The sequence below is a fragment of the Vipera berus genome (genome assembly GCF_964194415.1).
Source record: "Vipera berus genome assembly, chromosome: 5".
Taxonomy (NCBI): Eukaryota; Metazoa; Chordata; class Lepidosauria; order Squamata; family Viperidae; genus Vipera; species Vipera berus.
This window is the reverse complement of record NC_138207.1, coordinates 30351149-30372518: the sequence shown is the minus strand read 5'-3', so window position 1 is coordinate 30372518 and position 21370 is coordinate 30351149. Positions and strand designations below refer to the sequence as shown.

General features: G+C 38.2%; 1 protein-coding gene across 6 annotated transcripts in view; it reads left to right on the top strand.

The window, feature by feature from the left end:
- The window catches only part of U2SURP (U2 snRNP associated SURP domain containing), a 52983-nt gene that overhangs the window by 9326 nt on the left and 22287 nt on the right, over window positions 1-21370 (top strand). For 2 of the 6 annotated variants that reach the window (XM_081329073.1, XM_081329070.1), the window contains exons 3-15: window positions 2759-2857; window positions 3553-3696; window positions 6538-6652; window positions 7061-7194; window positions 9294-9361; window positions 12701-12795; window positions 12875-12907; window positions 12994-13076; window positions 13637-13802; window positions 14836-15047; window positions 16733-16776; window positions 20858-20962; window positions 21144-21210. In XM_081329073.1, coding sequence (XP_081185199.1) covers window positions 2759-2857; window positions 3553-3696; window positions 6538-6652; window positions 7061-7194; window positions 9294-9361; window positions 12701-12795; window positions 12875-12907; window positions 12994-13076; window positions 13637-13802; window positions 14836-15047; window positions 16733-16776; window positions 20858-20962; window positions 21144-21210 — 1365 coding nt within the window. Of the gene's footprint in view, window positions 1-2758; window positions 2858-3552; window positions 3697-6537; window positions 6653-7060; window positions 7195-9293; window positions 9362-12700; window positions 12796-12874; window positions 12908-12993; window positions 13077-13636; window positions 13803-14835; window positions 15048-16732; window positions 16777-20857; window positions 20963-21143; window positions 21211-21370 lie in introns of those variants that run through there. The other 4 variants (XM_081329071.1, XM_081329072.1, XM_081329074.1 and 1 more) reach the window with 4 other exon arrangements.

Here is a 21370-nt window from a genome sequence, read left to right as displayed (position 1 = left end):
GTTTGGTGAAGACCTCTAGCTTATTTTAAAGATGAGATTTACTTTTAAAACCCAAGATAGTTTGGGTCAGGTTACCTGAACGAGTACTTTTTCCTGATTTGCAGTAAATTAGTCTTGCATACAATTTTCACAGACAGCTTTGTATGGAATACAGTATACCGTATATACTTGAGTATAAGCCGAATTTTTCAGCCCACTTTTTGGGCTGAAAAATTCCACTTCGGCTTATACTCCAGTCAACAAAAAAACTTACCGAGGACTTGTGCGCGGCTGAGGCTTTGGTGCTTCCGGGATCGCGCGCACCTCTCCCAAGCCACCGCCGTCCGAGACCTGCCAAAGTTTGGGGAGGTTTGGGGAGGTGCGCGCGCACCTCCCCAAACCTCCCCAAACGTCGGCAGGTCTCCGTTCCTCCGCGCCCTGCCTGCCTGCTTCTTTCCGCAGCGGAAAGAAGCAGGCAGGCAGGGCGCGGAGGAACGGAGACCTGCCGACGTTTGGGGAGGTTTGGGCGCCTCCCCAAACCTCCCCAAACGTCGGCAGGTCTCCGTTCCTCCGCGCAGACCTGCCGACGTTTGGGGAGGTTTGGGCGCCTCCCCAAACCTCCCCAGGTCTCCGTTCCTCCGCGCAGACCTGCCGACGTTTGGGGAGGTTTGGGGAGGTTTGGGGAGGCGCTGCGGAAAGAAGCAGGCAGGCAGGGCGCAGAGGAACGGAGACCCGGCGACGTTTGGGGAGGTTTGGGGAGGCGCCCAAACCTCCCCAAACGTCGGCAGGTGTCCGTTCCTCCGCGCCCTGCCTGCCTGCTTCTTTCCGCTGTGGAAAGAAGCAGGCAGGCAGGCCGCAGAGGAACGGAGACCCGGCGACGTTTGGGGAGGTTTGGGGAGGCGCCCAAACCTCCCCAAACGTCGGCAGGTGTCCGTTCCTCCGCGCCCTGCCTGCCTGCTTCTTTCCGCTGTGGAAACAAGCAGGCAGGCAGGGCGCAGAGGAACGGAGACCCGGCGACGTTTGGGGAGGTTTGGGGAGGCGCCCAAACCTCCCCAAACGTCGGCAGGTGTCCGTTCCTCCGCGCCCTGCCTGCCTGCTTCTTTCCGCTGTGGAAAGAAGCAGGCAGGCAGGGCGCGGAGGAACGGAGACCCGGCGACGTTTGGGGAGGCGCCCAAACCTCCCCAAACGTCGGCAGGTGTCCGTTCCTCCGTGCCCTGCCTGCCTGCTTCTTTCCGCTGTGGAAAGAAGCAGGCAGGCAGGGCGCGGAGGAACGGAGACCCGGCGACGTTTGGGGAGGCGCCCAAACCTCCCCAAACGTCGGCAGGTGTCCGTTCCTCCGCGCCCTGCCTGCCTGCTTCTTTCCGCTGTGGAAAGAAGCAGGCAGGCAGGGTGCGGAGGAACGGAGACCCGGCGACGTTTGGGGAGGTTTGGGGAGGCGCCCAAACCTCCCCAAACGTCGCCGGGTCTCCGTTCCTCCGCGCCCTGCCTGCCTGCTTCTTTCCGCTGCGGAAAGAAGCAGGCAGGCAGGGCGCAGAGGTCCGGAGACCTGCCGACGTTTGGGGAGGTTTGGGGAGGTGCGCGCGCACCTCCCCAAACCTCCCCAAACTTCGGCAGGTCTCCGGATGGCGGCGGCTTGGGAGAGGTGCGCGCGATCCTGGAAGCACCGAAGCAAGTCCTCGGTAAGCTCCGGGCGGTCACTTGCTTCGCGTCTCCTGAGGGAAGGGGGGGCGACTGGAGCGGGCGTGTTTCCTCGCCTGCTGGGCGCCGCGATTTGCCCGGGGAACGTGCGGGCCCCGAATGGCAGCGTGGAGCGAGGAAGCTGACAGCCAGGGCTTCCCCGAGAGCCGCGGCCACACAGGGTATTCCTGTGTATTCAGGCTTGCAAAATGGCGGATCGAGCCTCTGCTGGCGGCAGAGGCTTGCAGAACGGCGGATCGGCTTATACTCGAGTCAACAACTTTTTCCAGTTTTTGGGGGTGAAATTGGGGGTCTCGGCTTATACTCGAGTCGGCTTATACTCAAGTATATACGGTAGTCCAAATGAAGGACTATTAGTGTGTGTATGATGGTAAGGGAGCTGTCCTAGAATAATAATTTGCGATTGTTATATTCACCTCTAGTCAAAAAAGACATATGTAGGCTTTTTATGCACTCATATCAATGTTGAATTCAAAACTACTTCTAAATTATACAGTCAGACATGGTCAGAGAGCAATTAGCTAATTATGTGAACACTAACACTAACTGTAGTTCTCTTTCATATTTGATCACATGAGATGAAGTGGGTAAGGTATTAATCTGTGACAGGAAGTGCCAGGTTTTAGTCCATCTTCAGTCATAGAAGCTCATTGGTTGACTTGTTACTTACTTTCTGTCTGCCCAATCTACCACCCAGGGTTATTGTGAGAATGTACATGTGATAGTTTATGAATTTAAGATGTTTGGAAGAAATGTTGAATCTTACGTAAGCCAGCAAGAGACATTATTAGGATAGAAGCAAAATAATTTGAATTTCCATTTATCTTCGAAGCAAGGTAGGTTTGCTTAGTGGCATGCAAAGACATTCTGTGGAAGGACATGTAGCAACTGCCTCAGATAGCTACCACTTGCACTTGTGGTGATAAAAAAGTAACTTTGCTTTCATACTAGACTTCAGAAGAGCTCATTTTCATGTTTGTAATAACATTGACAATGTGTATTCTGTATAAATAACAAAAGAATTTTGTTTCAGATGGTAAAATTGTATTGTTATGAACTTGTTAATATTTTTCTCTTTCAGCCCCTCATAGAAAGCAAACTTAAGGCATTCAGTATTGGCAAGATGAGTAGTACCAAGAGAACATTAAGCAAAAAGGAACAGGAAGAATTGAAAAAGAAGGTAATTATCACAAGGGATTTGACAGATCATCTATTGAGTTTTTTTTATCAATATAGCGATGTATTCAATACAGATTGAGTTTTAAGTAATGTTCAATTACAGCACTTAGCCCTCCCACCTTTCTTACTGATCAACAGCTAAGAAACAATAAATCTATGAAGCATAGTTAAATCAGTGGAGATTTCATTGGTATATCATTACCAAGCATCCCTAGGCTAAACTACTTGTGTCCTGAAACAGGATCCTCAACAGTCTAGAGACTATATTGGTGTGCTAATTGTAACACTTCCAACTTTCTTTCCCCTTCTTCCCAGAATACTTTCTTTAAATTTCCAGCTGTCTTCTTGTTTTGTCAGCTTAGCCACAGCCTCATTTTCCTATAAGAAAGTTAAGAAAAACAACAGTGTGTTTATAATCAGAGTTTGTTGTCAGAAAGAACATCTTATCTGGCTCAGTATATGTGTGGCAGGATAGCAGAGAGCAATAGAAAAAATTACTTATTGTTTTACTTCCTAGACTATTATCGATAAAAGCACTTTATTATGTAGCACCCCCCAAAAGAAAAGGAAGATTTAATACTGGGTTTCCCCGAAAATAAGACTTGGTCTTTTTATTTATTTATTTATTTGTTTGTTTTGACCAAAAGACCCATTAGGTCTTATTTTCGGGGGATGTCTTATTTTTCCCATGTACAGCAGGTGGCGAGCGCGCGGGGGCGGGGCGGGACGACGTTCGGTACAAACAGCAGGGCGCGGCCTGTGCATGGGGTGGAGACGCAGAGCTTCGAAGCACGGCGGCGATTGGGCCAACCTCGGAGCGTGGGGGCGGACCAACTACTGGTATGAGAGAGTTCGGGCGGGGGGGTGCGCATGCCCTTCTCGTGCCAGGCCGGTCCCTGCAGCCCTGGAGCGGCTGTACTGGATGGCGGGAAGGACTCTGAGGTGGGGGCAGCCAGGTGATGGTCCTCTGGGCAGAGCGGGGGGCCTTTACCCTGGGGATGCTAAGGGGCCGCCTTCCTGGCCTGGCCTGCCTGAGAGGTGAGCGGGGAGGTGGCAGCCCATGGTCAAAATGTTGGTGGAGCCCCGGAGGGCCAAGGAGGGAGCTGAAGTGAGCAGGCATCCTGCCTGCAAAAGCGCCTGTGCCGGCTCTCCCTTCCCTGCCAGAGCCGGAATGCCGCCATGTTTCAGTAGATGCCGGCCTTGCCCTCTGGCTTGCCTGGGCAACTGCTGGAGTGAGACGGGCCCGTTCCAGTGCCTGGAGCCCTTGGGAAGGTTGCCTTGCCACCTGCTTTCTAGCTCTGTCGCATTTCTTCGCCGCCACGGAACTGGAGAGCTTGGTGCACTGCTCTGTCTTCCTCAAAGCATTCCTTCGCTAGCCTACTTTCCAGCTCTGTTGTGTTTCTCTGCCGCCAGGGAGCTGGAGAGCTTGGCGGACCACCGCGCATCTCTCTTCTCTTCCCCAAAGCATTCATTTGCTAGCCTGCTTTCCAGCTGCGTCTCGTTTCTCTGCTGCTGCTTAAAGGGAAACAAAAGTTTGTGGGAATAAAAAAAACCTTCAATCAGACCTTCCAACTTTGCAAGATCTTTTTTTGTCTGTGTGAGAAGTTGGAAGATCTGATTGAACTTTTTTTTAGTCCCACAAACTTCTTTTGTTTCCCTGCATGTGGTGGCAGAGAAACGCAATGGAGCTGGAAGTCAGGCTAGCGAACAAATGCTTTGGGGAAGAGAGGGTGGTGGGCCAAGCTCTCCAGCTCCATGGCAGCGGAGAAGCACCATTGTGGCCGCAAGCAACCAGACAGTGGGAGGGGTTGGGTGGGGCCTTAACTAGGGCTTATTTTTTGGGGTAGGGCTTATATTAGGTGCGTGTGTAAAAGTCGGGAGAGGGCTTATTTTCCAGGTGGGTCTTATTTTCAGGGAAACACAGTGAGAGCATAGATTGAGTTTGGGAATATGTTCTGTTCTTTGCTTTCAAACTTTCTCATTTTTGTTGAGAGGAAAGTCAATTTATATTATGGTCACAGAACAGCATTACAAATAAAAGCATTAAAAAGAACAATAGTAATAAAATAAAATTTAAAAACAGACAAAGTAATATATTATAATTAGTGGTGGATTATCAGTGGGCAATTAGAGCCTGCCTAATTTTGTATACAGTATAACAACATTTGGCCACTTTCAAAGAAAGTACTTTGTACTAATATGATAGCAGTTGTACATAAAAAGAGATCAGTATTTCCTGGGTATTTTATTAGTTGAGGTGGTATAAAGCGAGTCCATGAGTCCTTTATAGAAGATACAATATAGCAGGAGATGAGCTGCAGTATCAATGGACCTTGTCCACAAGGGCACAATTTGTTTTAGTTATTTATACAGGTTGCTGCCCATCTTACCATAAGATAACTCTGGGTGGCTTATAGCCTTAAAAATATGTCTATACATGTACAATTAAAACATAATTAAAATCGGACATTAAAACCTAATGACACATGGGGAGAGCAGGGACGAAGTTGGAGGAGCTGGAATCTTAATATTTGATCAACCACCTCCACTGTGCTGGTTCCTCCACTGGGGCCCCAAGGTAAGTGGCAGAGCCATATCTTTAGGCCCTTAGGAAAGGATAGGAAAGTTTGGGCCAACCTCACATCAGGGGGCAAGATGTTCCAGAGGGCAGGAGCAACTTCCTCCTGGACCTGACCAGCTGGAATAATCAGGCCGACAGAACCCGCAGCATGCCTCCTCTGCCGGCACAAGTGGGACAGGTCGATCCCAGTGGAGTGAGATGGTGGCTCATATGTTATTTTTGTATCGGCTCTCCAAAATTGGTATGGGAAGTGCATTGCAGCAGGCTAAAGTTAATGCTCTTTGGATTTTTGAGACAGTTATACAATGTGAGTATCTTGCTTGCTTTAAAAGGGAGAGTTGAGAGGAAAACATTTCATATGCTTGTTTCTGATTTTGGGTAAAATGAATTTAAAGGTGTATTTTTAAAAACAACAACACTGAGTTTGTTAAGATTGTCAAAATTATTGAATCTGACTGCTTGGAGATAAAATATGTACTAAAACAGAATATTTATTATTAGTTAATTTAATGGTCTGTGATCTACTTACCCCAAAGTGGACCAATTCAGGTTTTATTTTCATATTACAGTACGCTTGAAAGGGAAGATTACATGTTCTAATTCATCATCATATTATTTTTAGGGGTGTATTTGTTATGAAAAATCTAGAATTGGAACAAATTTCCTGGGAACCAAGTTTGTTTTGATTTAAATTTAGCAAATGATACATGCCATGTTAATATTTGCAGGTAGTTGAAATAAAGTATTTGATTAGGAGAAATAAGCACATTGAATATTGTTTAAATGTTAAATTCAAACCATACTGGCACATTATTTTCATTGGACTCTTTTACAAGTCACAAGGGCTTCTTTTATTTAAATTCAAAGGAAAAATGTTCAAGGCAAACACCCTCCTTAGGGGCATCTTTTGAAAATTAAGTGAAGTCTTAGAAATATCGTATTTTATAAGAGTACTCTTTTCCATGCAGCTTCTTCTATTATTTGAAAACTCGCTTTGCTAATAGGTTTCTGCAGATGTCTGGAATAAGTTATAGGTAGGAAGCTGGATGTAGTTGATGGTTTCATTAATGATAATTTGTGTAACATTTTGGGGACTATAGGAGGATGAAAAGGCAGCTGCAGAAATATATGAAGAATTCCTTGCTGCATTTGAAGGAAGTGATGGCAATAAAGTGAAAACATTTGTCAGAGGAGGTATTGTTAATGCCTCTAAAGGTAAGGCTTATTACAATATTATCCAGGAAAGAGATAAGGTTCCAAGAGTTATTTTAAATAAAATATTAAATTTTACATAATTTGTGCTGCCTTCAGATTTGCATTTCAGATAGATTACAATAATGGGTATTTATTAAAATGCTGTTATATTGTTAATGGTTCTTATATGAGTAACTAGATGATCATAATGGTATATTTCATTATATGCATCCTTATAATTTTTAAATAGCTGAACCCATCATCTCCATTTTTCCTGGCAATGGTCTTTCTATGAAACAGATTAATTTCAAAAATAGTTTGACTAAGATATGAGCAACTTTGAGCATGATGAAACCTGTATGTGCCCTTAAACTGGCTCTTTTGAAGCTTCTTACTGTTTAATTATTTTTATGATGTTTGTTTCATCAGAACATGATACAGATGAAAAACGAGGAAAAATCTACAAACCTTCATCACGATTTGCAGATCAAAAAAACCAGCAGAATCAGTCATCTTCTAATGAAAGACCTCCATCCCTTCTAGTGATAGACACCAAAAAACCAGTAAGCTTATATATTTTTTAGAAATAATTGTTACTTCCATGTTCAAGTATATTAGTTATTTATACAGTTATATAGTGCTTTTCAGGTGAATTTTACAAAGCAAACTTGAGAGCCTTTGAATCTGTCTTGGCTCTTGGCAAAGGTCTGGATTACCCCCTGCAGTTTTCTTGGCAAAATGTGACTTGCCATTGCATTATTTCTAGGGCTGAGACAGTGATTGGCCCAAGATCTCCCAAATCATGCATAAGGTGGGACTAGCATTCATGGTCTCCCAGTTTCTAGCCCACTGCTTTAACCACCACACCAAACTGGGTTTCTATATGAAAATTCTTATAGTGTCAACCACTGACTTGATATTAACAATGAAATGGTCCATAATCTACCTGTTGCATTTAATTTTTAAAATGTTGTTAGTAAGATATAGAAAGTCTATACAATCATTCTAGAATAGATGTTATAAAGATACACCATATTTTCTGGAAAAAAAAAGGCTTCTGTAGGAGTCAGCTGATTTTGACCTTTTAGTCAGAAATAAAGATATTTCTGGTTCTGGATAGTTCTGGCTACTAGCCAAAACAAAATTTAGGGGCTGCATTCCTTTTATTCAGCTATTTTTCAGTCTTACTACTTAAATAAATAACCAATATATTTTAATTCCATGAGAATCGTGGCTTCCAGATTTTGGATGCATTCTATAAGCTAGCCCACTTGACACCTGGGTTCAAAAATAGTTGTCCTATTATGCATGGTTTCACCCGGTTAAAGGTTGCATACCTGCATGTTTTGAATAATGGCAGAACTTTTAATGTACTGGAAAAGTTTTTAAAAATTCAGTGAAGTACTCAAGAGAAGTGTTTGTTTTGAAAGTAATATGCTGAACTGTATAGCACAGGGGTCCCCAACCTGTGGGCTATGGCCTATTGGGACACTGGGCTGTGTGAGTGGCTGGCTGGGGTGCACATATGTGTATGCGTGCATAGCCCCACTCACGCGAGCGATGTGGGTATTCACGGCACCACTTGCACGAGCAGTGGGTGTTCGTGCGTGCATGTGTGCGCATGGGTTTACCCCTCCCACAAAACCATCCTTTTCCCCCCCCCCCACTCCCCCTGCTCCAGGCCACCAACCCAAAAGATTGGGGAACTCTGGTATAGCACAGTCAAATATGAGGGAATGTTTTACGACATTTTGTATTACGTAATAAAGCACCTTATGATAATTTTTTATCATAAAAATATTTTATAAAATTTGCCACATAAAATTTGTGGGAGTCATAAGTTCCAGATTTTGGATGAATTCTAAAGTCATCCTATTTGATGAACCTGAATTGAAAATATTTTGCCCTATGATGTGCATTGTTAAAGGTTACAGTCCTGAGAGTTTTAGTTGTATACTAGACAACCTGTGCCTCCTTTCAGAAGGTCATCCTTTCAAGGACATTTCCTTACCCGATTCCTCTATGTTTTCAACAGTGACAGTTTCTAATGGAAAAGATGGGATATATTCAGATATGTATCTGCCTTGAAAATAGTCTATGTTGAGCTGTACAGCATAGTCAAACCTCAGCACAGGAAATCTTTTATGACATTTTGTATTATGTCATAAACTCTTTTTATGGTAACATTTATGCCATATAATGTTTTATAAAATTCACCAAATTTCAATTCCATGGGAATCATAGGTCTTGGATTTTGGATGCATTCTGTAAATTAGGCCATTTGACGTACCTTGGTCTAAAATGTTTTGCTGTATGGTATGTTTTGTCCAGTTAAAGGTTACAGAAATCAGAGTTATAGGTAGATTGATAAGACAGTGGATAAGACAGTGCAGTGGAAAGAAAGGACTTTTGATGATTTAATGTTAGTTTTTGATATTGCCTTGATAAAATTATTTATACATCTGCAATAACCAATAAACAGGTGCAGCAATGTATAAACTTAATAATAAAACTTTAACTGTATTACTTTTACCTGTATGTTTTCTTACCCCTTCCGTTTTTTCAGATTGGGTTTTCAAACTACCCTCTTAAATATTTATATTGATAGAATTTTTAAAAGAGTAATCGTGTGCATAATTAAACAGTCTTCAAATTGTTTCAGCCTTTGAAGAAGGGGGAAAAAGAAAAGAAAAAGAGCAATTTGGAGCTTTTTAAAGAAGAACTAAAACAGTAAGTATTTTATTTATAGATTAAAATACATGGTGGTAATCAAAATAGTTCCAAAGTAGATTTTTGGTGTATGTAAAGGATTTGTTTTGTAAGATGTCCCTCCATTTTGGAAGTGAAAAACAGTTTCCTCTTTGTTTCCTTGTCTTTCATGTCTTAAATAAGAACCATTTTTTAAGTTTTTTTTTGCTTCAGCAATGGGCAATGGCATTAAATGCACTTTCAGCAAGGCTATCATGAAAACCAAAAACAATTGAATAATTAGGCAGCAATATAAGAGGTTGCTCAAACCATCTCTACGTGAGTACTAAGAAATCAGCTGTAGCGATCTTTCTAATTAGTGGAATTAAGCTCTACGCATTAGGAGTATTGGGTTGAAAATTTAGTTCTCTATCCTTCAAAATTTATAGACAAAGATCTTCAAAAAGTCTATTACTAGTACAAATTTTAAAATTTAAAATTTTTAAATTTTAAGAAAGTACTTCTATGTCCTATAAGAAATCCAAAGCATTCTTCTGATAGTACTTTCTATGATCTCCAAAGAAGTTTTCACATATTACTAATTCCCCAAATCTCTCCAGATACAAGAAGAATTTCCCAAAATATATTTTTTCTTAGAAAGTCCCTCTTTGTGTGTTTCACTTTTTCTCACTGATTATGCAGAAAATAAAATAATCATTATTTCAGGAAAACTAAATCACTTGAAAAGTAATCAAGAATCATTTAGAGAAGACTGGCAGTCTACTCCCTCTAATTCATATAATTCTCCTTATGGGAATAAGGTATCAGAGTTTTCAAGCCCCTGACACAAGCCTAAGCACTTTCTAATTTTTCAGTATTGGTTCCTGGAGGAATCTCACTATTAATTCCTGGATTCCTCATTAAAATAACTGATGTTTACTTTGCACTGTGTTCAGTAGACTGCACTTACAGGCCCTTTTTGAAAACTATGCTGAATGTACAATGATCTAGTAGCAGTCATTGTCTTTTGGTCCACTTATCCTTTATTTACATGGAATTATAGTTCTTTTAGAATTGATAATATTCTTAATGTTAAACAGCTAACAATATGATATCTACGAATGGGGAAGAATAATATGAGGTTTCTGGATTTCAGCTTAATCTGTCTCAAATTCAGTGTGTAATGAACTGAATGAACCTGTTCTGTCCCAGCCTACTACGTTCTTGTTACTTTACAAGGCAACCCCTAATTTAGCAGTAGACTGGATAAATAAACCCCTTTTATTGAAGTTACAGACGTTGTCCTCAAACAGAACAGAGCACAAGCCAACAGGAAATAACTCACTGGTAACATAAAGAGACCATCACACAGAAGTTCTTTGTAAACAGTTGCCTCCAGCAACACATTCCTTTTTTGTTACGCAGCCCCCAAGGTGTGGCTTCTCACTGCTTTCTCCTTCTTCCCTGGAGTCGCCCTATTGCTTCCCTCTGATTTACTCGTGTGACCTGTCTATGTTTCCAAGTGTCTCTGAGGTCTTCCAGCTGTGCTTCCTCCAAATCTGACTCCGCCTCCCAGCCCAGCTGGCTTTCAGCTTGACCACGTGAAGTGGCCAGGTTCTTCCTCACTTTGTAAGTCTGGTAACTCATCAGCCTTCCTCCGACTCTGATGGCTCCCCAGGCCCCTCCTCCTCCTCCCTCCTCTGATTCCCCGGACTCAGCTGCCAGATCACAGGCTGGCACGGAATCCCAACAGAACCACTGATACAGTTCTAGCATAGAAAGGTGTACTAGATCTCTAAAACCTCTTGGGAAAGGTTCATTAATTGGAGTAGGAAAAAGGAATAGATTGCACAAAGGCAGTTACATGGAGGTTTTTTTTTTAAATGCCTCAAATATTATATGGTCTACTATCAGGTTTCTGTCTGCTGTTTTGTATTATTCAGACTACTTGTCTAGATAGATTTTTTTTCAGCTCTCTGATATCAGGCAGATCATGGTATGGCTTTTGTATTTTGATGCTTCCTTCTATCCTTTAGAAAGCCATCTTTTAAAACTCTCAGCTATACCTTCCTGCTCTCAAAATGACATTTTTAATAATCTGATATATATGAAAAGGGTAATAACTGTTTTATTAATTAGGAAACATAGGTTTCCACAAGAGAGAGTGCCATTTAGATTTTAATAGTATTTTTTCTTTTTCCAACCTTGGGAATCTCTTCCCATCATTTCTTTCTGTGCCCACAGTATCCACCCCATTTTTTAATTATGTTTTCATCTAAGCTCCTTGGAACAAGTAATTCCACATGCACCCACTGGATAGAAGTCTGTATCACTTTGATTTATGAGTCTTACTGCCTTGGGACAGTTCCTTCTGTATTTTTAGTGGGTACTTGGTGACATTTTCAATTTGTACCATCTTAGGGTTACTCTCAAAAGTGTATTTTCTATTTTTACAACTGTCTAACCGTGCAAACTCTTTTTCTGCCTCAAGCTGAGCTGTCAGATTGGATATGACAGCAGTACTTTCATCTCAGTTATAATATATTTAGCCTGCCAAGCAGTAAAGGGAGATATAATTCATAGTAGGTATCTCAGATTGAAAGGACGTTTTTATAGTGAGTAGTAATATTTTGCTTCTTTGAGAGATCTTTACCCATGGCCTAAACCTGGATACTCAAACTCTTCAGGTCATCAGCACTTTTATGAAGTTTCAGATTGTTCATCAATCACCAAACATTTATTACATGAAAATAATTTAATAAATACTATTTTGACTAATAGCAGCATGAATAGTAATAATAAAGAAGAAAGTGTGCATAATTGGTGTGGCAATACCTGGGTAATAGAAGACAAAGAATTGGAGAGGATCACAAAGTATCAAGATCTGGAAATCAAAGTTGAAAGATTTTGGGATAAATTGATCATGGTGGTTGCAGTGGTTATTGGCACCACTGGGTGCCGTACCAGAAATATCTTCTGTGGCACTTAGAAAATCTGAGCATGGACAAAATTTCTGTCTGTCCATTACACTGCTTGAATATATACTATATTGATGCATTACAACATCCTAGGTTCTTGGGAGGAACTTGATGAGTATGAGTATGAAGGCCAAAACCAGCTGGCAGCTGTGATTTCATATTTTTGGGTAAATAAGAACAGCCACAACAATAATGGTTAGACCTATTAACCTTTGGAGATTATTGTTGACCACTTTGGAGAACCCTGATGTAAATAATTTCTGTTTTAAACATTATATTTCATGTTAAAACTTACATGTTTTCAAATGGTAAAATAAGTTAAAACAATTTGATTTAATTTTTTTAATGATAATAACTATTAGAATTGAAGCTGCTTAATAGTTTTATAAAATATCTCTTACAGAATTCAAGAAGAGCGTGATGAAAGACATAAAACTAAAGGTAGATTAAGTCGTTTTGAGCCACCTCAGTCTGATTCTGATGGCCAACGCCGTTCCAGTAAGTAATCATTATTGTATTACGGTATTGTAATTCTATAAAAACTTGAAACTAAATAGACATCCTATCTTTCTTTTAGTGGATGCACCTTCAAGAAGAAATAGATCTTCAGGTGGTAATATAGTTTTATAACTTAATTATATGCTTAGTTAATTTAAAATGGATGCATTGAATTACAACTTGTTTTCTTTGTTTTAGTACTGGATGACTACGCTCCAGGTTCACATGATGTTGGAGATCCAAGTACAACAAATTTGTATCTTGGAAACATTAATCCCCAGGTAATACTTACAGTACTTAAAAACATTCATTGCTATGAACTCCATATGTAACTTTTTCATAACATAAGTATGCAAATATTATTGTGCATGTTTACTGATAATCCTTTATATAAATATTTTAGAGAGGAAGGGAATGTTGATAATGATTTATATAAAAATCATCACTTGAATTAGTGGTTGAATAAAGATTTTTTTCCAGAATTTCTCATAATATTATGAGGGTACTTAATTAAACCATGCTCTCAAAATTTTAAATGTGTCTGGGTGTCAGGCACAAAAGATCAGGTTCACTCACACAAGAAGGTCCAAATGAACTGATTTATTGCAAAAAGCGTATGCCCAAAAATCTTCTCACCTAATTGTCAGGAGTTACATAAACTATGGGATTATGAACCATGTTTTATTGCCGTGTGAACAAATCATTAGAGTATCTGGATGTTGTGATGTTTTTTTATCATACCATTCTATTAAAAATCTTCCAATCTTTTCTTCTTGTACCCACAGAATATAGGATATGCACTTTCTTTTGAGAAATACTTCATTCTCTTTTCTGTCTCTAGATGAATGAAGAGATGTTGTGCCAAGAATTTGGACGTTTTGGACCTTTGGCAAGTGTGAAAATTATGTGGCCAAGGACTGATGAAGAAAGAGCAAGAGAAAGGAATTGTGGATTTGTTGCCTTCATGAATAGGAGAGATGCTGAACGTGCCCTAAAGAATTTAAATGGTACTGAAGGATTGAAATTAACTTCCCTATATAAGATATCAGGAGGAACATTGAACCAAGCAAGGTGTTCCAAGGAAAATCATTGCATGGGAAAGATTTACTTACTTAGTTGTCTCTGCTTTGTTATGAAAATCTTAACTAAAGATTTTCATTATCTTTTAAGAATTTTGAAGTTAAGAAATTAGTAGGTGCAGATGAATTAATTTATCAGATTGCCTGCTAGGTTCATTTAACTGGGCTTTTTGCTCAGAGGAATTTATTTTATATTTAGCTTCTTATTCTTATTTCTACTTATTTGAAAACAAGAAAATGTGTACTCCAGGTTTAGCTCTTAATAGTATTTGGATGATTTGAATCCAGTTATTGCAATTATGTAACTGTGTGCATGTCAACAAAGTCCTATGTCCATTTTTACATTATATGAAATACCTTGATGTGAAAACTGATCTTTGGACGTTGCAGTGTTTAATTACTACAGGTAGTCCTTGACTTACAACAGTTTATTTAGTGACCGTTGAAAGTTACAATGGCACTGAAAAAAGTGACTTAACAACCATTTTTCATACTTAGGACCATTGCAGCATTTTCCGTGGTCACATGATCCAAATTCAGATGCTTGGGATCAGATTCATATTTATGATGGTTTCAGTATCCTAAGATCGTGATCAGCTTTTGCAACCTTCTGACGAGCAAAGTTAATGGGGAATCCAGATTTACTTAACCACGTTATTAACTTAACAAACGGAATGATTCATTTAATAACTCTGGCAAGAAAATTTGTAAAACTGGGCAACCTCACTTAACAAATGTTTCACTTAACAACATATGTTTTAGGCTCAATTTTGGTCATAACTTGAGAACTATCTGTACAGGATTCCTAGTCAGACATATTTAAAAACTAACTCCAATACAGAGTTCATTTCTGTTGCATGATATGTATGGTAGAGAACAGTGAGCTTCTATATGAGGACCTGTTTTCATTGAAACACTGATAATGCAGTTTCTAAATCAGTACAATTCTTGCATTCCCCAGGCAAGATGATCATGTCTTTTGAAATGAAATTAGGCTGGGGCAAAGCTGTTCCTATTCCTCCTCATCCTATATATATTCCTCCTTCAATGATGGAACATACCCTTCCACCACCACCTTCGGGTCTGCCATTTAATGCTCAGCCCAGAGAGAGACTGAAGAATCCTAATGCTCCAATGTTGCCACCACCTAAAAACAAAGAAGATTTTGAGAAGGTAAAAAGTTACTCAGGGCCATACATCTTCTGTATGATAGTATTTGAAACTCTGTGATAGAATTGCACAATTCAATTCTTAGTTTTACTTAATTGTTCCCTGCCTTAGTTTAAGGAGCCTCATTCCCTTGTCATGTTTGGGCTACATAATTGGGCTTTGTTTTTAATTGCACTTTTAAATCTGGCCACCATGTGTTTTCCCCTTCCACACTCCCTGGTTTTTTTCTCCTCTGTCCCCCTTTTGTTAGCTGCCAGATTTGCAGTCTCTAAATTATTTTTTTAAAGGCTACATTTAAATTCAGGCAGATTGATTAATTAGGATGACTTCACATGTTTCTATGTAAAAAGCTATTTCAGAAATTAAATCGGTAGTTGATAATAACTCTTAGGATAGTTAGCGGATTTTTTAAAAACAAATGGTAAGTAACTTTTAAACACAAGTGATATCACATTGTTTTAATACTTTCATGAAGTTTCTTAGGTTTGACAGGGTTGAGAACTAATGGCCAGTACAACTATAACAACTCCTGGTTCAAAGAAGCTATAGGATTGCTTACTTTTTAAAAATCTTGTTGCCTTTCTCAGGCAAGTTTTTGGTTTTGGACTGCAAAATTTTAGTGCTGGCTTTAACATAGTTAAGCGTTACTTGGGCAGTGTCAATAATTGTGGTGAAAACCTCTCGGGCTGTTTCTCCATCGCATTCTCTAAATCCTGGCTTCCTAGCAGGATTCAAAATCTGGTAAGCCACAGCCTTGGTTAGCCTAAACTATCGCCACTCTCAGTGTGATGCTTAACTGTGATTAAAAACAGTAGGGCTATCAGATAATTTGAAAAAGTTCCTTTGGAACACATGGGAGCTATATGAAGCCCTCTTTCCAAATCATCAGAGTCATGCAATTTTCCAGTCTTATGCAACTATTCTGTAAGCAGTTCCCAGCTGTTTTCTGACTGTGCATGCACTTCTTTGATGATTCAGAAAGTTGTGATTTGTATGGGCTCCCACATATTCCAAATCACTGCTTTTAAAAGATTTAAACAGCCATAAAAACCAATAATAAAAGTTGGGAGAAGTCAGTCTCCAGAAAGGAGGGATGGAAAATTAGTATTTAATACCATACCCTGATCACATAAACATGGTGGAAACACCAAAAATGTTAGCTTGCATAGGACTAATTTAGTAAATAGAAAATATGATTCCATTTTCTGTATATGCCTTCATCTGGCAAGCCCCTTCATATGCATGTGGTGGGTTTGTCTATGTACATTGAGGCTTTTATTTTTTTTAAATAGCTTTTCTATGCTGCATGAGTAACTTGTTTTGCAACCTGAAGATGTTGAAAATAGCAATTGATGCAGTAAAAGGGAAACTGCTATTGAGAAAAGTAAAAGCCCTACTCTACACATGGACATTTGTGCCTAATCCTATGGGCTGTTATCAGTATAGTATCTATTCAGTGCATTGATCTACATTCTGTTTGGAATGTCTTTTGCAATTTGTGAACATTTTGTTCACCACACACAATAATTTGCTATGTAATTGCATAGTCTATAACTTTGCAGCAGTGATTGCCTGCAAAACATGTGATAGATGTGTAGTATTTTCAATGCATATGTATTTTTTGCTTGTTACTTGTTAACAATACTCACATATTCTATGTTTATTATCTGATGTGACTTCATATACAGACTCTGTCGCAAGCCATAGTCAAAGTGGTTATCCCAACAGAAAGGTACATGTTTTTCTTTATTATTACTGATCTAAATATAGCGACTATCCCATTTGGATTTTATATAAATTGTGATGTTGAGGAAAAGTTTAGTCTTGACTGAGCAATGGTTGCTTTGTAGATGTGAGAATGTTAAGGCTTACTATCTATGTTAAACTGTCTTACTAGTATTTTAGTTCAGTTGTAGGATTAAATGGAATGAAGTTGGAATTATTTTAGTGGATGGCTACAAAGAAACCCCAGTTTTTCTCAACTTTATGCCTTAAAAATGTTTTAGATTGTACCTTTCACTGTGTCTAGATAGCATACAGGACCAGATTACTGTGGGTGGTTACTATAAAGCAGATCTAAAGTTATGTTGTGAAAAGGTAGACTGTTGTATATCAGTAAAAAACAGTGATTTTATCTTGCCTATTAGTTTAATGATCAAAAGTGTACATTTATTGCATCAGCATGGAGATATTGAGTAGATTTTAATTATATCCAGAATTACAATAATATCATCTTTGTAAAGGGTTATCATGGAGGATTTTGATGTTGGATCATTAGTTGACTTGTATAATTGAGGTTTGGATGACAGGTCTTTTCTGTAATCTTCTGAAAGGTTTAGCATAGTAATTCATAATTATCTTATCTTTCACTAAATTAAGTGGAGAAAGTATTAGGCGTATCTAAGTACGGCAGGTATAATTTTCATAATAGGGATATAATTTGGTCTACTATAATTCAGGGCTAAAGGAGTGTAGCATATGTTAGGCAAATCCTTGCTCAGTCAAACATAAAGCTCTTCTGAAACATAGCAACACAAACACTTGTTTAAAATAAATGAGCACCAAAGATTTCCAAATTCTCTTTGACATTGGCCTTGGTGAACAACACCAGCTGAACTGTCTGCGGCAGCGGGGGACCAGGAAAACATCATGGGATGGATTGGGAAAGTATACAGTTTTTGACCAGACATTGGTACGATCAGCTCCAATTAATGTGGTTTGATTATAACTGAGACTACTTTTTGTTGGCCAAATTAATGTTTTAAAAACTATTATCTTTTTGTTTTATGTTATTTTTTTATCATAAAATTCATAATGTAACCAGGCTATACATTCTGAAGACAGAAATGCAAGCATCTTTTACATGATGCTTTTTTAAAAAGAGAACAATTTTCAGTGCTGAAGTAGTTATGTGAAATGACGTACGAGAGCCAGGAGAATGTGTTTGCAAATGTTTCCTTATTTTTCTTGTTGTTTAGGATTGAAAACATAACCTTTTTCAAAAAAGGAACGTTCTAGTTTTGCTCACTGCAGCATTTTAAGAGTCCAACAATAGAAAATATTTGTCTGCATATAAATAAATATATTGGTGAAACTCCTATTTAGAAACCTCTGTTGCAGTTGATGAGAATTCCCATTGTATTAAGTCATTTTATGTCATTTGTGTAATAGTCACGTTACACCAATGAAATAAAATGATTTTAGTAATGACATCATGTAAATGATGTACATTCTAATTAACAGACAATTGTAAATAACAACTGATTCCCTCCATTCAGTCTGTTAAATTAACATTTCACTCTACTGTTGAATTAAAATGGTTTCGATGTTCCAACATACTGGCAGTATGTTTTGGAAGTAGTGAAGAGAGGGATAAACCCACTGAGTTCTCTGGTGTCATTATTTAGGATTGTAAATTTAGTGGGCTTAAAAGAAGAGGAGGGAATTTTATCTTTGGAATTCATGAATTTGTTCATGCTGCTTATTTTCATTGTGCTTCTTTGCATTATTTATAGGCTGCATTCTGTCAAGATGTCCTGGTGTAAAAATAAGAAATGGAAAAAAAGTAAAAATACATTAAGATAAAATGCAGGAATAAAACAGCTTCAGTTAAGATAATCAGAATTAAAAAGAAATAAAACAACACATTTTGAGAGTTAGGATCAAACTAAAATAATTCTGCACTTCTTTTGATGGAGAAGGCATTCTTCAAAAATAATATTACCACTAAAACATCTTTTTTATTTATACTACCTCTCATGCCTCATTGGGAGGAAGGGAGAGCTTTAGGTGATTTCATATGTAAGATAAGTAGTCCTTGAAGTACAAAGAACTATAATCTTAAATTCAGAACCTGAAATTAAGTTTGCAGAACCATTTTAAAATACAATTGCCATAATTCCTCTTAGATTTCTGCAGTGACTAAAATGATAATTATTTGGATATTATGAGTATTACTTTGAAGGATGATAGGAAATTACAAAATAAGTAGAAGGTAACACATTAAAGGCTACTTTTAGTAATTAGTGTTAACTTTTAATTGTATAAGGTTAGTCAGTAATTATTTAAACAGGATTTTTTTTCCATTCAGTATTTGTATTATATGCTAAAAACAAATATGCATTTTCTCTGGTCCTTGATGTCAATTTTTATGCACACGTAAAGTTCCTGAAACCCTAAGCTTATAAATTTGGAGTTTATAGTTCATTTAGTAGTTATGTGCCAGAGAATCAATTCTTTCAGTTTGGTGCATGTAACACAAGAATGAAATTGGAGAGGGTAAAAGGGAATGAGGAGCTTTTATTTTTCTGGTACCTTTTATATGCTATGAAACTTAGTTTGGTATACAATTAAGCGCCCTAATAAAATGAGCTCTTTTTTATGTGCATAAGAGGACATATGTGGCATAGATTTTTAGTACTTTTATTCAGCACCTTTCCTTTATGTGATCAGGAACTTATTTTTAACTCTGAAAAACATAAGCTATGGTCTGCTTAAGTAGCCTACGATACTACTTTTTAGAAAAATTGCTAAAATAAAACTAAGTAGTTAACTATATGTGGATCTCGTACTTGCAGTTCTCCAAATTGGGGTTAATGGGAGCGCTTCCTAAATTAACTTAAAGAAGTTCACAGAAGAAAAGTACCTTCCTCATTTATGCCTCTCTTAAAGGAGAAGTATGTATGTATGTGGGCAACAGTTTCTGGTGGAAAGAGAAATTGGTCAAGCTGATTTTTACCTGATTTTCCACTTACACATTTTCCACTTTTTTCCACCTTACCACCTTTGGTTGAAGAAAGCTCCTTGACCTTCCAGAGCTAGTTTTGGAAGTGTGGTGGCCATGAAAATCTTTTCCTTCTGCGAGCTTCTTAATGTTAACTTATCTTTGGATTCAAGCAATTTGCTGAAAATATGAGAATTCCCCAAATTATAATTTCTAAATTGTATTGTAGTTTTTAATTTTTTCTAAGCTTCAGATACATGAGTGCAGTGTGAAATGCTCAATAATGAACACTTTGAATTTCTTAAGTTGTACTCAATGAAGAATAATAAGTATATAGTGTGTTTGGAGTTTTGTGAGTCAGTTTTATACTAATGACAGCTTTCTCTTCATCAGCTCTTAATGTTTCTGGAGAAAACTTACTCCCTAATATTGTATTTGTTAAAAAATACATTTATTTCACAGTCTTATAGGGAATTCCAGGCAATTCAAGAAGCTGTCAATATAGTTGTCAAAATATTGCAGAAACCAGAATTCTTTGGCTATTCGCAGCCCACCCCACTGTATTTTTGTTGCTCACATTCATAATAATCGAACAACAGGATTTTTAACTAATATTTTCATTTTTAATTTTTTACTAGACTCAAGCACAGTCTTTTCAAATGTAATGAATACAATTTTGATCATATTGATTTCTATAAAGAAACCGTTAATATGCTATCTTTTATTGCATGCCATTAGTTGTATTCATATTTATTTGTAAGAATTATGAATTACTTCACTCCAGAGGCTCTAAGCAGCATACAAAATAATACATTTGTTGTCTCAGGTAAAAATGAACTAGTGAGATCTTGTACTGAACATATAATCTAGGAGCTGTAGGATTTCTTTATAATGTTAATATTGAAGGCCCATTGTCCAAATTTATTTTTGATTATGTAAGGTTAGAATTGTATAATTTAAGAATTTGGAGCAATGTTCTTAACTGTACAGCAAAAATAATCTTTTTTCATTTATAAATGCCTTAGGTGGTGCATAGCTTGCATAATGTTAGGTATGAATCAATTTTTCTTTAACTGTGTTGTTGTTGCAGGAACTTGCTTGCATTAATACACCGAATGATAGAATTTGTGGTACGTGAAGGACCCATGTTTGAAGCCATGATCATGAATAGAGAAATCAATAATCCAATGTTCAGGTATTTAATGTTTTCATTAGTTCTGTTTGGTATTATATATTATATAATTGTTGAATTGAATTTGTTGTGCAGAAAACTTTCTATTAGCAGTTACTTTTTGTTTTGATTTTGAAACTGCAGTACTTTTTGCCTTACTTTGTTTGTAGTTATTTATTTTGATTCTACTCTGCTTTTTGTTTAGATTTTTATTTGAGAATCAGACTCCAGCTCATGTGTACTACAGATGGAAGCTTTATTCAATTCTACAGGTAGGAAATGTTTTTACAACTATTTTAGTATTATTATGTTAACTTTGCTAGCTGGACCACTGGGGGCTTCAAAAGAAGAGAGCGATCTTACAAAATCGGAAATACTTTTTTGCAGGTCCAGCACTTGTTTTACCTTATTTTAAATTTTTGTTCTTATTTG